This window comes from Podarcis raffonei, chromosome 7 (assembly GCF_027172205.1).
Source record: "Podarcis raffonei isolate rPodRaf1 chromosome 7, rPodRaf1.pri, whole genome shotgun sequence".
NCBI classification, from domain to species: Eukaryota; Metazoa; Chordata; class Lepidosauria; order Squamata; family Lacertidae; genus Podarcis; species Podarcis raffonei.
The window spans coordinates 85,147,367-85,163,286 of record NC_070608.1 but is presented as its reverse complement, the minus strand read 5'-3'; the positions used below and the strand labels follow the sequence as shown (position 1 = coordinate 85,163,286).

At 44.5% G+C, this 15,920-nt stretch overlaps 1 protein-coding gene across 5 annotated transcripts in view; it reads left to right on the top strand.

Annotated features, from left to right (window-relative positions):
• Positions 1–15,094, top strand: part of ENOX1 (ecto-NOX disulfide-thiol exchanger 1) — a 280,653-nt gene extending 265,559 nt beyond the window's left edge. For all 5 annotated transcript variants that reach the window (XM_053397289.1, XM_053397286.1, XM_053397288.1 and 2 more), the window contains 4 exons: positions 1,690–1,749; positions 9,045–9,147; positions 10,929–11,014; positions 14,200–15,094. In XM_053397289.1, the coding sequence (XP_053253264.1) occupies positions 1,690–1,749; positions 9,045–9,147; positions 10,929–11,014; positions 14,200–14,331 (381 nt within the window). In that variant the 3' untranslated portion in view covers positions 14,332–15,094. The remainder of the gene's footprint in view (positions 1–1,689; positions 1,750–9,044; positions 9,148–10,928; positions 11,015–14,199) is intronic.
• Positions 15,095–15,920: the final 826 nt, after the last annotated feature.

Below are 15,920 nucleotides of genomic sequence, written 5' to 3'. Positions count from 1 at the left end.
AACTTAATACTGTTTTTGGAGGCCCTGCAGAGGCAATCCTAATAGCCCCAAGATGGGCTGGACATTTTTAGTATGCAGACCTAGTGAAGCTGGTGGCTGGGAAGCATTTCTCCACCTCCGCATCCAGCACCAGATTCCACACTTCCTGAAACTGACCACTTGAGGACTGAGAAGGAGCTGCTAGCCCATCAGGTCACAAGGTTGGCCTCCAGGAGAACTCTAACTGGATTTACCAGCTTATCTGGTAGTAGCAGCAGCTAGGGAGGCTGACCACCTAGATATTCTGCAGGATGGACAAGCAGCACTGGCAGAGGAAGAGGAGTGTGGGGCGAGCACACCGCCCCCGGCAGCCTGATCCCAGTGGGGTGCCATCACGGCTGCCTCCCGCCTGCGCTGGGCACCACGCCCCCGGGACGCATGCCAGCCCCGCCCCCACCTGCTCTCCGCCACTGACTAGAAGTAGGTCTTTAGCCAACTAGAGAGAAAAACAATATACAAAATCACAAAATCTCCCTCATCCATGACCATTGGCCGTGCTGGCTGGGGATGCTGGAGTCCAGCAGTACAGTGGTACCTCAGTTTACAGATGCTTCAGGATACAGACGCTTCAGGTTACAGACTCTGCTAACCCAGAAATAGTACCTCGGGTTAAGAACTTTGCTTCAGGATGAGAACAGAAATCGTGCTCCGGCGGTGCGGCGGCAGCGGGAGGCCCCATTAGCTAAAGTGGTGCTTCAGGTTAAGAACAGTTTCAGGTTAAGAACGGACCTCCGGAATGAATTAAGTACTTAACCCGAGGTACCACTGTATCTGGAAGGCTACAACATCCCCATCTCTGCCCTATTGCCTTCCCTGAATGGCTACCCTGCTTCCGTGGTGTGGTGTTGCGTTTTCTTTTATACAGTGGTACCTTGGGTTAAGAACTTAATTTGTTCCAGAGGTCCATTCTTAACCTGAAACTGTTCTTAACCTGAGGTACCACTTTAGCTAATGTGGTCTCCCACTGCCGCTGCGCCACCGCCACACAATTTCTGTTCTCATCCTGAAGCAAAGTTCTTAACCCGGGATACTATTTCTGGGTTAGCGGAGTCTGTAACCTGAAGCGTCTGTAAACCGAAGTACCACTGTACTCAGAAAGATTTCCCTCTCTCGCTTTCTCTCTCAACATCTTGTAGTCACACGGAATCTGAGAGATCATTCTTGTTGCAACCGTTTGGGATCTAAATGAGCTGCTCTTTCTTCCTGCAGATGCTTCCTTGAGAAGCACGTCAGCCTTTTGAACCAGCCAAAATATATTGCTCAAAAGTAATCATTAGCTAACTGCAATTTAGCAAGCAGCAACTTGCAACCACAGCAAAGTTTCAAATTAACAGCAACAGGAATGGAAAATGCAATCATTTATTACTCATAAAAGCCAATTTTACATACTTTTTATGCCCTGAGACTGCTTTCTAATCTTATTATTTAAAAAATAATGATCCTGTCTTAGAATTTGCTTCCTTTTATTGTTTTTATTTTCAGCTAACCTATTAGCTTCAAACTAGTTCCAGCAAAAGTTGAAACTATATGTTCCATCTGTTTTGCTCATTGGGAGCCTTATAAAAAACAGTGCTCCAAATAAATCAACAATAAGTATGTGAAATACTCCAGTAAAAAAAAAAAATTTTTTTTATTTTTTTGTCTTCACAGTTAAAAAAAAACACCAAGGAGTTTGCAGAAACTAATGGTCGTGATGAATCTCAGGCAAATGTAGGTACAACTTTGTATTTCTTTGTCAAGATCCTATGCTTACTATTTGCATTCTGAAATAAAAGTAACTGCATTGAGTTAATAGCTAGGGAAATATCTGCCTTTCCTTGGAATCACTTCCAAGCATGCTTATTTCAAGACAAATGAACTGAATTTCCCAATCTGCCTTTTGGAATTAACACGTCTCTGGTAAGAAATGGCTGGCCTGCTTTGTAGCATTCATCACAACAAAGCTTTCTTGTTTTTCACTACTGAAAAATGTATGGGACCTAGAAGAATTGTGAAAAATGGAAAAAACCAAAAACCTGCAGCTTTCAACAATGAGTTTTCAGAATCCTAAGGTTTGCTCTTTAATTCTCGCACCTCCCAAAGCAGCTTTCTAGACCTCATAGTAGCAGTGAAGTTTCAGGGCCTAGTTACATTTTAATGATTCTGTTAAAGGTAAAGGGACCCCTGACCATTAGGTCCAGTCGTGGCCGACTCTGGGGTTGCGGCACTCATCTCGCTTTATTGGCCGAGGGAGCCGGCGTACAGCTTCCGGGTCATGTGGCCAGCATGACGAAGCCGCTTCTGGCGAACCAGAGCAGCACATAGAAACATCGTTTACCTTTCCGCAGGAGCAGCACCTATTTATTTACTTGCACTTTGATGTGCTTTCGAACTGCTAGGTTGGCAGGAGCAGGGACTGAACAACAGGAGCTCACGCCGTCATGGAGATTCGAACCGCCGACCTTCTGATCGGCAAGTCCTAGGCTCTGTGGTTTAACCCACATTCTTTCACAACTTTCTCAGGGCAGTTTACAATAATGCAGTAAAAACAATAATATAGTAATGGAATACAGGCAAGAACACTTACAAATCTAAAGCAACAAATGGCAGAGCAGAAAATGGCTTGTGGAAGCCATTGAGAGCAGAGATGTGATGGGATGTCTTCCCCTTTAATGGCTGCTTCTCCATTCTAAATCCCTCTCCCCAAATCTACCTTTCCCAGGAAAAGGATTGATTTTGTTACATATAGATGCAACATGCAGTCCTACCCTTAAAATTGGTGTGCTAAAGACCTTGAGCTGAGCTGCTTGCCATCCTTACCTGATTTTCTGCGCAGGGCGATTCCTGCTTCCTGTTTCCTCCTTCAGCTGCTCCCCATGTGGCAAGGACTGAGGAAAGCAAGAGTGAAAACGATTGCCATTCTCTTCCAGGAGACTCTGTCCGTGCTTGTCAGCAAGTCACAGATGAACATGATAGCTCTGCGGTAGCACCCACAGTCCCTGAGGGAGACAGAAAATCTGGCCACCTCAAACCCTTCATCCTCTGCTTGTAGGGATGATGATGATGATGGCTTATTTATTTATACCCCGCCCGTGTGGCTGGGTTTCCCCAGCCACTCTGGGCAGCTCCCAACAGAATATTAAAGATAGAATCAAACATGAAAAACTTCCCTAAACAGGGTTGCCTTCAGATGTCTTCTAAAAGACAGTTGTTTATTTCCTTGACATCTGATGGGAGGGCGTTCCACAGGGAGGGTGCCACTACCGAGAAGGCCCTCTGCCTGGTTCCCTGTAACCTCACTTCTCGCAGTGAGGGAACCCCCAGAAGGCCCTCAGAGCTGGACCTCACTTTCCGGGCTGAACGATGGGAGTGGAGACGCTCCTTCAGGTCTCCCTTCATCTAGGAGCTGGGAAGAAGAGGGCTGTGGGCCCGGGGCACACTCTCTCTCCTGCTTAGCTCCACAGCATTTTCTGCCTTTGCACTCTAAAGAGAAATTGCTTTGTTGCAGATTTGGAAGTGGTTCCAGAGGACTATAACTGAGAAATAGGGGACATAGGCTCCAATAATAATATTAATAATAAATAATGCTGAAGGTTTCATTTGCTGCAGTAATGAGCATCACTGATGGATGAGAGCCCTGTAAAGAGCATTTCAAGATTAATACTTCTTCTAAAATGGTGGTTAGTTAATATGCAACAGTGACTTTTGGGGGGAAAGCTTTCAAAAGTACATTTATTACTAAGGAAAGTTTACAGTTCTTTCCCCCTTGAGGCTAGTCTCTAAATCTGAGCAGATCAAAATGCCCTGAGAGGGAAGGATTTGGTGGCTCGTGCTTGGTTATTAGTGGTCTCTGATGCATTTAATGGGATTAGTACCTATTTGATACAGTTGACAAGTTGGATTTAGCAAATACCCTCATATTCAGCGCAAGATCCGTGTGGTGTTGGCAAAGAAATGCAGAGATGCCTGTCCCATATTTTAAAATATCTGTGAGAGGGTGTTACTTAAACTAGTATAAAGAAGTGCATTCCAGACAGGGCTGACAGCCAAACTGTCATCGTGTGCACAACAAAGATGCACTGCAAGAAATGCTGATCTCTTAGCGTTGCTGTGCAGAAAATAATCCTCCTCAGGACCCGTGAAGCTCCTCCTAGCTTGGAGCTGGCCTTGGTAAGCATCTTTGCAGGGGAATCATCCTTGTTCCTTTTCCTGTTTAAAAAAATAAAATAAGATTGCAGGCAAATGAGACAGGCTTCTTTAGGGAAGCACATAGTTGTCAGGGGAGATGCTATTGCCCTCTCGTTTCTGCTGGACCGATTTGCTCCATTACCCTACCCCGAAGTCAAGTCAAAGTGGAAAGGGAAATGGTTTGTATGTCCTTCCCTTATTTGGTGGTTGTTTGGTGCTGAGAGCCAGCAGAGCAACATCTCAGAGCAGACAAATCTTTAAAAATGTAGTATAAACACTAACAACTGGGAAACACTGGCCTGCGAGTGCTCCAGTTGGAGAACAGCCTTTACCAAAGGTGTCATGGGCTTTGAAGACACTCAAACTCAGGAGGCAAGGGAGAAACGTGCTAAGAGGAAGGCATGCTTGGCAAATCCACATCGTGATCAACTCCCACCTGGAAACCAATGTCCCCAACTGTGGAAGGAAGTGTGGATCCAGAATTGGCCTCCCCAGTCATTTACGGACTCATTGTTAAAACCGTGTTGATGGAAGACAATTTTACTCAGCTACGAGGGATCACCAAAGAAGAAGAAGAAGCTCCCCAGATATTGTTGGATCCCAGTCCTCCTCAGTCACAACCAACATGGCCATTTGGCCATTTTAGTCAGACAGTATGAGAGGCCACCTTGACTGAGAGATTTTAGTATATAGCAAAGGGCTGTGGGTACAGGAAGTTCTGCCTCTTTCTCTTCTTGCCTTTGGTGCCAGAGTTTTTCATTTGATATAAAAATCCTTCATCTAGACTATTTCATGCTCTATTTGTTTTGTTTCATGATCAATTTTGACATCTGTAGTTTTAGATTAGAGTGTTGTGGTGGTTCTGGTTCCCCGTGATGAGAGACAAGGAACAGATAAAAGAATAATAAGGGTTAGGGTTAGGGTCCCTTCACGGCCTAGGACCCTCGTACTTACGGGACCGCCTCTCCCGGTCTGCCCCACGGAGGACCTTAAGGTCCATAAACAGCAACACCCTAGAGGTCCCGGGTCCTAAGGAAGTTAGATTGGCTTCAACCAGAGCCAGGGCCTTTTCAGCACTGGCTCCGGCCTGGTGGAACGCTCTGTCTCATGAGACCAGGGCCCTGCAGGATCTGATTTCTTTCCGCAGGGCCTGTAAGACAGAGTTGTTCCACCTGGCCTTTGGCTTGGAGTCAATTTGATTCCCTCCCCCTCTTTCTTTTTCCTTTCTCCTCCTGCGATGAGGCTGCATTTTAATATTTTAATAGTTGTATTTTAATCTTGTTTTTAAGTTGTATTCATTCAACTTGTTTTTATTATTGCTTGTTAGCCGCCCTGAGCCCGGCCTTGGCTGGGGAGGGCGGGGTATAAATAATAATAATTATTATTATTATTATTATTATTATTATTATTATTATTATTATTATCATTTCTACCTTCATTTTCACACCACAGGTTCTGGCAAGGTGGAACATTGATAAGGCAAAACTAAAACGTTTGCTAGTTTGAGAGTAATTTCTAAAACATGCTAGGTATAAATGTGGAGGCTCTGGCAATGATCATGGTTCTCAGAGAAGCCACACGATGAATTAAGTCAATCTGGGCATGAGCTGGTTGTGTTGGAGACTTTGATCCAGTCGGCTCACGTTGTGACCCATCGAGCCCAACACTGCCCAGCAGCCATATAGGTAAAGGTAAAGGGACCCCTGACCATTAGGTCCAGTTGCGGACGACTCTGGGGTTGTGGCGCTCATCTCGCTTTATTGGCCAAGGGAGCCAGCATACAGCTTCTGGGTCATGTGGCCAGCATGACTAAGCCACTTCTGGCGAACCAGAGCAGCGCACGGAAACACCGTTTACCTTCCCACCGAAGCGGTACCTATTTATCTACCTGCACTTTGACGTGCTTTCGAACTGCTAGGTGGGCAGGAGCAGGGACTGAGCAACAGGAGCTCACCCCATTGCGGGGATTCGAACCGCCGACCTTCTGATCGGCAAGTCCTAGGCTCTGTGATTTAACTCACAGCGCCACCTGCGTCCCATATAGTGACCGGCAAAATGCTTAACTACTGCCATGTTCTTTGCAGTCCAAGCTGGGGGGAAGGGTCGGGTGCAGGGTGTTGCAACTGTGATGTAGTGAATTGAGCAGAACGGAAGGCAAGAGGTGGGGGGGGCACTGAATTTTGGCCTTGCACAGGGTGCCACTGAAATTTGAGACCCAGGTCCGCCCCTCTTCCTCATACAGCCACACTGGTTTCTTTAGATGCCTCCCACTTTTCTTTCTTGTGTGCATTTGGGCCTTCGATATTTCACCTTTAATAAACTCCCACCCAACTTGGATTGCCTTTTCTTTGATTATTTCTGACCAGATTGAGATATCCTGTGTTTGGGCAATAATTTTTACAATGCAGTCTATAACTTAGAGATTTATAGAGATGCCTATGAATTAGAGATTTCCTGCCCTTTTATAGTACTACAGTTCCCAAGATGCTGTAAACAGCAGCCTTGCAAGCTAAACAAGTTTCAAAACTGTTGTTTTTTTTTAAATGTAATATAGACTATCCTAAACATCAACATTGATTTCTTCTTAACCTGTTGATTCTGTCGTTACATATATGAGTCATTTTCTTGCAGAAACAGGTTTTGGTAAATGCATTTCTTAACTGAACGCTTTTCAAACAGAGGTGCTATTGTTAACTCAGTTTGTTATGGAATTTTGAAGCTATGACCATCTCTACAAATACAGGTGCTTCAGTGTTTGGGGGGTGTCAGCCCATATTATCTCTGCAGCAAAGGGAGCAAAGACAGATAGGTTCCCTTGAACAACTCTTATTTATTTTAATGGTGTGCAAAATAACTTCCCCGTGGATTGGGCTCAGTGTATGGTAATGCTGCGTCCGTGAGCAGCAGAGGAACAGGAACGGGGTTCTTTGCTTGCCTCTGCTGCGTATTATTCATAACAGAGCAAGAATAACTTAAGTTCAAGGTTCTGCCTGACAGTTGTGAAGCTATTTCACGAATGGCTGGCCAGCTGCATATGGAAATATTGGTTCCAGCTAGCTGCTTTTCACATCGTTTGAAGCAGCTTCTCACCCGTTGCCTTCTGCAGCAAGGAAAGCTAAACAGAAGGGGACTCTCAGGCCTCCTGGAGTGGATCTCAGGCCCCTGTGATGTTGCTCTGCTGGCATGTCTGCGCCAGTAACCAACCCCCCAAAGAGCACATGTAGGAGAAATTGCAAAGCACAAGGGGCAGGTCATGTTGCTGCTTACCTTTAACGCCCTAAATGGCCTTGGTCCTGTATACCTGAAGGAGCGTGTCCACCCCCATCGTTCTGCCCGGATGCTGAGATCCAGCGCCGAGGGCCTTCTGGGGGTTCCCTCCCTGCGAAAAGCCAAGTTACAGGGAACCAGGCAGAGGGCCTTCTCAGTAGTGGCACCTGCCCTGTGGAACGCCCTCCCGGCAGATGTCAAGGAAATAAACAACTATCCGATTTTTAGAAGACATCTGAAGGCAGCCCTGTTTAGGGAAGTTTTTAATGTCTGGTGCTGTATTGTTTTTAATATTCAGTTGGAAGCCGCCCAGAGTGGCTGGGGAAACCCAGCCAGATGGGTGAGGTATCAATAATAAATTATTATTATTATTATTATTATTATTATTATTATTATTATTATTATTGCTACTTCATACTCCATTTGAGGATGGCTTGGCTGCAGTGGCTCCTTGTTCTTAGTGTAGCTCCAATTGCAGCTGCTTAAGCCAAGGGTGCAGATCATCCAGCCCATAGGTCAGTCTTGGCCTGCTAGGGAGTCCAATTTGACCTGCCAGGCTATTTTCCCCAAACCAGGCTCACCAGTCCATCAGCTGATGACATGGGTGACATCAGTGGATGGGGGCAATGCAGGATTCCTGCATTGGCTGTGCACACTGTTGCCTCAGCCAAGGCAGCAGGATTTCAGGGTTGCCAACAAAGGTCCGTATAGTTAAAGCTGTGGTTTTCCCAGTAGTGATGTATGGAAGTGAGAGCTGGACCATAAAGAAGGCTGATCGCCGATAATTGATGCTTTTGAATTATGGTGCTGGAAGAGACTCTTGAGAGTCCCATGGACTGCAAGAAGATCAAACCTATCCATTCTGAAGGAAATCAGCCCTGAGTGCTCACTGGAAGGACAGATCATGAAGCTGAGGCTCCAGTACTTTGCCCACCTCCTGAGAAGAGAAGACTCCCTGGAAAAGACCCTGATGTTGGGAAAGATGGAGGGCACAAGGAGAAGGGGGCGACAGAGGACGAGATGGTTGGACAGTGTTCTCGAAGCTACCAGCATGAGTCTGACCAAACTGCGGGAGGCAGTGGAAGACAGGAGTGCCTGGCGTGCTCTGGTCTATGGGGTCACGAAGAGTCGGACACGACTAAACGACTAAACAACAACGACAACAAAATAATCTGCATTGTTTTGCTGCTGCAAGAGCAATGCATGAGACAAATTGAATTACATTATTTTTACTTGCCTTGATTGTGAAATCATCCATGGTAATCTTGAGGTCTTAGCTAAATTTGCTGAGGAAGGTAGCAAATCCTAAAGAGACAATTACACAATCTGGACCTTTTCCTTCCTCACCTCCAAGGAAGAAAGAAAAAGAAGAGACAAAGCTGACCTAGTTTGCAATTGGGAACAGAGAGCTTCCGGAAACAGATCAATAACTTATAATTATCTTTCCTGTAGTTGTAAATTAAAGTAATGATCTTTTTTTATTGAGATGAAAAATGCCAGCAATACTTATTGAAATGGATAAATCCTACATAAGCACCTCTTTTATTTAGTTTTGTTTGTAAACTTTATAGGAAATCAATGTGTTGACGGTACCAGTGGTCAGCCAAGACAGAGAAAAAAATCCTGAGAAGCGAAGCCAGCCACTAAAATCAGAAAAAGAGGCACTGTTGATAGGTAAGGTGACCTGGGCGCCATTTCTGAATCATAACATCGCCTGCAGCAAACCTGGGGTGGCTGTGCAGGAATTAGCGGCCTTGAAACCGTGTCTTATTGTGTGAGAGATAAAGAATGTCATTGTGAACAGATACATTTGGTGAATAACACTGCAAATGAAAGCATTGTTGCAACATTAAGCATAAGTGTAAAAGAATTAGATCAGTAGAAATGGCACAATCAGTGCAGAGGTTGCAGGCGTGTCCTAATAGTTTGATTCACCCATTGCTTTTTTAAAAAGGATAAGTATACCCTGCAGCAGCAGCAGTACAGGTTTCAGTGCAGACTGGGCAAATGAAAAATGACAGCAGAATAGTTTTGCTTCCTTCCTTCTTTCGTTTCCTTTCCTTTCCTTCTGCATATACCCTTTGGCTTCTCAAACACGACCTGTCCCTGGCTCTTTTAGATTTTAAAAAAGGTGGGTTAAGCACCACAAAATGCTTGTGCATACCTAAAACTTGTTCTACTGACTCTGTTAGGTAAAGGTAAAGGGACCCCTGACCATTAGGTCCAGTCGTGACTGACTCTGGGGTTGCGGCACTCATCTCGCTTTATTGGCCGAGGGAGCCGGCGTACAGCTTCTGGGTCATGTGGCCAGCATGACTAAGACACTTCTGGCGAACCAGAGCAGCGCACGGAAATGCCGTTTACCTTCCCACTGGAGCGGTACCTATTTATCTACTTGCACTTTGACGTGCTTTCGAACTGCTAGGTTGGCAGGAGCAGGGACTGAGCAACGGGAGCTCACCCTGTCGCGGGGATTCAACCTTCTGATCGGCAAGTCCTAGGCTCTGTGATTTAACCCACAGCGCCACTGACTCTGTTACCAGTGCTCAAGAGTTGAGGTCCTCTCTCTTCTTCACCAACTTGCCCGTACAACATCCCTTTGTATGTCCTCAGCAGTTTGGAGCCAGACAGAATAGGTGCACATGCATTCACAAGAAATCCAGAAGAAAACCAGTTTGTGTCAGAGAGATCCCAGCATTTTGGCCACAGAACCAAATGTCAGATAATTCAGGAAGAGTAGCCATTTTAGTCTGAGGCAACATCATGACAATAATCTGGTGGCACCTAAAAGATGCAACTAGATTTTATGTTGACTGAGCTTGTATCATTTGATGTGGAGAAAGAGAAAGGCAGACAGAGGAAGTCTCTGGACGAAAGCACACACTACCAGCTTCTTCTGGTAAGATGTGATTCTTTTTCTTTTTCTTTACTAAGGAATAAGTAATACAAATAAGACAGACAAAATGGGTAGTTTTAAAATGGAAAAATAGAAACCCGCCTGGAAAAAATGTTTCTGTTTGCCCACTAATCTGGATTAAACACAATCCATGCTGAAATTATTAGAGCAATTCAAGACAGTGCAATTTTGGATGCATTTGGTATCCAACATTTTCATGACAAGAACAACTGAAGAAGAAAATGCACAATATTCTCATTTCCATGCCTACAATTTTTTTATTGGCAAATTAAGCATTAAACTGAGAGCTGAAACGAATGCCTCCAGAAAGTATTTGCTGTGAAATTTTCCCCTTCATCTTGGTCAGCTGGTGGGGAACTGTAGTCAATGTTGAAAAGTGAGTGATTGCTTTTAAATGTGGTCGTCCTAATTGTTTAGCAAATATAAGTGACCTAATTTTAGTAAGAAGCAGGCATGGTCATATTCAAACCTTCTTTTGTTTTGCCATGTTCTGTTTTGCCTAAGGAAATGTTCAAGTTTTGTGTTTGTTTTAATACAGGTATCATCTCTACCTTCCTTCACGTCCATCCTTTTGGAGCTAATATAGAATATCTTTGGTCTTATATGCAGCAGTTGGATTCCAGGGTAAATTGAATTCACTATTATCAGTTTTGGGGTTATAGAAATATAAGATTGTGTGTAACTGTGTGGAGCAGATGCAAGACAGAGGCAGAAATCCTAGCCATTCTTGATCAAAGAACTGTCCAAAAGATGTATTGAGTCCCATTCTCTACTGTTTTTGCTGTAAAAGCAAATTGATTAATGGGTACCCTTACATACATAGCCAGGAGCACCATTAAGATGATTCAATCTGTCTACACAGTCCAGCCAAACATTTGTCACAGCTGCCCAGTGAACTTGCCCCTAGGGCAGGGGTCTGCAACCTTTAAGACAAAAAGAGCCACTTGGACCCGTTTCCGAAGGAAAAAAAACTTGGAGCCGCAAAACTCGTCATTATAAAAATAACTTTTTTGTCACTTTTTATTATTATTTCTTTGTTTGACCCCTCAGAATTACTCCTCCTCATAGAAATAAACGTTAAATTAACAAGTTACCTTTTTGGGTGTGTGTGTTCTTCACTCCACTTCAAAACAGTGACCAGCGCACATGCCCCCTTTCAATGCAGTGACCAGTGTACATGCCCCTTACAATGTAGCGGGCGGGCGGGAAGGTGACGTCGGGATGGTGCGTGACTAACGCACGCACCGCCCCCATGCGACGTCACAGCCAGTACAGCGCCCGCCACAGTGGGGAGTGTTGGGGCGCACAATGCGCCTCCTCCCCTCGCTAGTATCTGCCCCGGAGCCGCGGCAAAGGTGTAAAAGAGCCACATGCGGCTCCGGAGCTGCGGGTTGCAGACTCCTGCCCTAGGGGGATGAGCCACACTACCTGCTGAAGGGAAGGGAGAAACCCCCCAGCAGCTGCCTCTCCCAGTCTGGCCATTTTGCCACTGTCTGTTTTAACAGGTGTGGCCAACATGGTGCCATGCTGATGCTGTGAAGCACAACTCCCATCAGTTTCAGCCAGTATGGGCAATGCTCAGGGGTTGTGGGAGTTGTGCTCCAAAGCAATTGGATGGCACCATGTTGGCTAGTCCTGTTAGACTCAAGTTAGGTAAGATTTGACTACCAAAAGTGTTACCAGGATATCTGTTGCTCCACACCCTTCAGACACCAACCTAATTTAGATATGTGCTTCCAAGCAGGAATAGCTTTCCCCACTGTTACCATGACAGGGATTTTAAACCCATCCCTAGTTCATTCACAGATGAATGCCAAGTGAGCCAGTGTGGTGTGGTGGTTAAGAGCGGTAGTCTCGTAATCTGGTGAACCGGGTTCGCGTCTCCGCTCCTCCACATGCAGCTGCTGGGTGACCTTGGGCCAGTCACACTTCTCTGAAGTCTCTCAGCCCCACTCACCTCACAGAGTGTTTGTTGTGGGGGAGGAAGGGAAAGGAGATTGTTAGCCGCTTTGAGACTCCTTCAGGTAGTGATAAAGCGGGATATCAAATCCAAACTCTTCTTCTTCTTCTTCCCTGCACTGTTTGCTGCTGTTGTGACAGGTGCAAAATATGTGCATTTCACAACAAAATAAAAGCGGAGGTGCAGCCATTAAGCCCTGGCAGAACCGGCAAATGTCACGAAAGCTTTTGAACAGTGTTCTCCTGCCAGGAATCTCTGAGCGTTCAGGCTAGGACAGCCAGAAAAAGGTTCCCATGTGTCAGAGGCAGCAAACGTGGCTACAAGGTCCCTTTCAACCTTACTCAAAATTAAGGTGTAATGCACCAGAGTAATATCTGCGCTGGGTGATTTGCAGAACTGCCCACCTCTCTGCATGAATTCTTCAGAGGGCATTAAAGGAGGGCAGATGAGAGAATGTCAGTGATGCAAACAGAGTTCTGCCTCAGCCATTATGGCAAGGGTCCCCAACTTCTCTGGGTTCAGGCGTACCTGGAAATCTATGAATTGTGACGGTGATATATCTAATTAGAGCCACACAAAGGGCAGTCCCGTTCTCACATTGCCACCCTCCGGACCTCTTGAGGAGGTACATGGAGAAGGGTCTCAGATGACGATTGCAGAGTCTGGGTGGGTGCATACGGTTCATTGATCTGACTGCTCATGAATGCAGTTCTGCTACTCTCAGCTGCCCAAAGGTACTTAATCTCTTAAACTCCAGTGGGTGCAGAATGCTGCAGCGAGGCTCCTCACGGGGTCTCTGCCATGGGAGCATATTTACCCAGTGCTTTTCCAGCTGCACTGGCTCCCGGTGGAGTACAGGGTCAGATTTAAGGTGCTGCTTTTGACCTTCAAAGCCCTTCACAGCCTAGGACCCACGTACCTACGGGACCGCCTCTCCCGGTATGCCCCATGGAGAGCCTCAAGGTCCATAAATAGCAACACCCTATTGGTCCCAGGCCCTAAGGAAGTTAGATTAGCTTCAACCAGAGCCAGGGCCTTTTCAACACTGGCTCCGGCCTGGTGGAACGCTCTGCCTCATGAGACCAGGGAGCTGCAGGATCTGCTTTATTTCCGCAGGGCCTGTAAGACAGAGTTGTTCCGCCTGGCCTTTGGCTTGGAGCCAATTTGATTCCCTCCCTCTCTCTCTTTTTTCTTTTCCTTCTCCTCCTGCGATGAGGCTACATTTTAATATTTTAATGTTTCAATATTTTAATGTTGTATTTTAATTTTGTTTTTAAGTTGTACTCATTCAACTTGTTTTTATTATTGCTTGTAAGCCGCTCTGAGCCCGGCCTTGGCTGGGGAGGGCGGGGTATAAATAAAAATTATTATTATTATTATTATTATTATTATTATTATTATTATTATTAAACTATTTTGCCTGTTCTCCCAAACACACCTGGTCAGTGGTGGGAGCAGCCAACAGCAACTTGTAGAGAGAAGAGAGGAATGAAGTCTGTTCCTCACCACCAGCACCTGAAAAGCACAGTGGCCTTTGAAATTTGTATGCTTCCCAAGGACTACTGCAAATGTTTTCATCTGATCTGCGGAAGATTTGGGGGCTTCAACCCTTGCCTCTTGTCTGAGGCCGGTTTTCATGACCTCTGAAGTTCTTATTCAGCGTTCTGTAGACATCTCTAAGAGAAATACAAGAGATATCCCTTAATTACTGGGTGGGGGAGACGTATCAATTAATGGCATAAATTGCCCTAGACAAATGATGATGAGAACCCACCCCTGGCAGAATCTGAGCATATCCATCAATTATTTGAGATCACAAGTGTTTGCTGTGTTTTCTTCCTTTTCCTAGATCTCTGCAAATGAAATCGAAATGCTTTTGATGAGGCTTCCGCGCATGTTTAAGCAGGAGTTTTCTGGAGTAGGAGCAACACTGGAGAAGAGATGGAAGTTCTGTGCCTTTGAAGGGATTAAAACGACTTGACTGTGGACGGGAATGGAACTGTGTCGGGGGGAGACTGGTGGACATGGCAAGGGCGAGCGGAAGTATTAAAGGGCAACCCTTAGGTTTGGCATACACATTCCCAGAGTGCTCCAAGCCTGGTTTTAGTTGCATTTGTGATGTCCTCTTGTGAAAATGTAGTTGTGTGCCAGTTCCAATAAAAAAGGGGAGGGGGGAACAAGACTTCTGAAATGTGACAGTTCTGTTTCCTATGAAAACTCAAAATTAGCTCACTGAGCAAATGAGAAGAATTTTCGGTTACTAAGCTCAGCGATATAAATGTAATATGTAGTAGATCTTCCTCAAGTTCCATTCCTGAGAGTCTTTCTGTTTAGTAAGAATACAAAAGTGATTTCACAGTAAGAGAAAGTATACCAAAAGCAAACTTGAAAATGTGTCTCAACGGTTATTGTATTTTGTAAATTAAGTTATCTCCTGTACCAGGGACTTTTGCCTTATTGCTAGAGGCCTGAAAAAAAATATGTGATTGGATTCCTTGAGAATGCTTTATCCAAAATATTATTTTTCTATTGTAACTATTCTCCGTTCTAAGTTCATTTAACATAGATTGCATATCGATTTTCATAAACATGTAAATAACGGAGGAAGTCAGTGTTATTGTATTGTATTTGGTATGTAACATTCAGGGTTATTGCATCCAAAAATAAGTATCCAGTTGCATTACTGTTATGGATTTTATAGCAAATATATTAATTTTTCCCAATAAATAGGACTTCTACCATAATGGCTTTTTCACGAGCTGTTATTTGATCCCATCTTATTAAAAATCCCAGTTCAGTGTAATATCATTGCTGTCTTTCTGCTGCAGCAGAAGTCAGAGATCCCATTCATTCTGATGCTGTGTGTTAGACGTCTGTGTTCTAGTAGGGACAGAATAAAGTAATGTGAGACTGGATCCATGGACTGAGAATGGTCACCAAAGGAGCCTTTCACATTACCTGTTTTTTGCTGAAATGAACAAATTCTATCTTATCTACCATCCATCATTCATTTAATTTATATGATGCCCTTCATCCGAGGATTACAGGGCAATTTACAGCATAGAAACACACAAATACATAACATAATAACAGGACAATAACCCACCCGTCCCCACAGTTTAAAAGGCCATGGATGGTTTAATCAGCCAAATACCTAAGTTGCTTTAAAACTTCATCATCCAGATTTCCTTTTTAACTTAAAAAACACAATATGAAGCATATACATTGCCACATTGTGCAGGATATCTAGAAGACCATCAATAGTTGTTTATAGCCTTTTCAAAGTAGGCTGAAGAAATATATTTGTTGTCTTAAAGTAAGAATTGTCTTTTTCTGAAAGCATAGTGTATTAGAATATTCTATTCAGAGAGAGAGAAAGAGAGAGTGAAGTCTCACTGAAAGGCAGAACCTTGTTTTGCAAAAATAATTAGAAGTGAAAGACCCCCCCTTCCCTCAGTGGATTGTTACAAAAGGTCTGCAAACATGTTTGTTTATGGTAATTTCCATGTTAAAATTATAGGGAACAACTTATGACAGGCAGTTACATCGGTTTCTCGTTGCAATTATGAC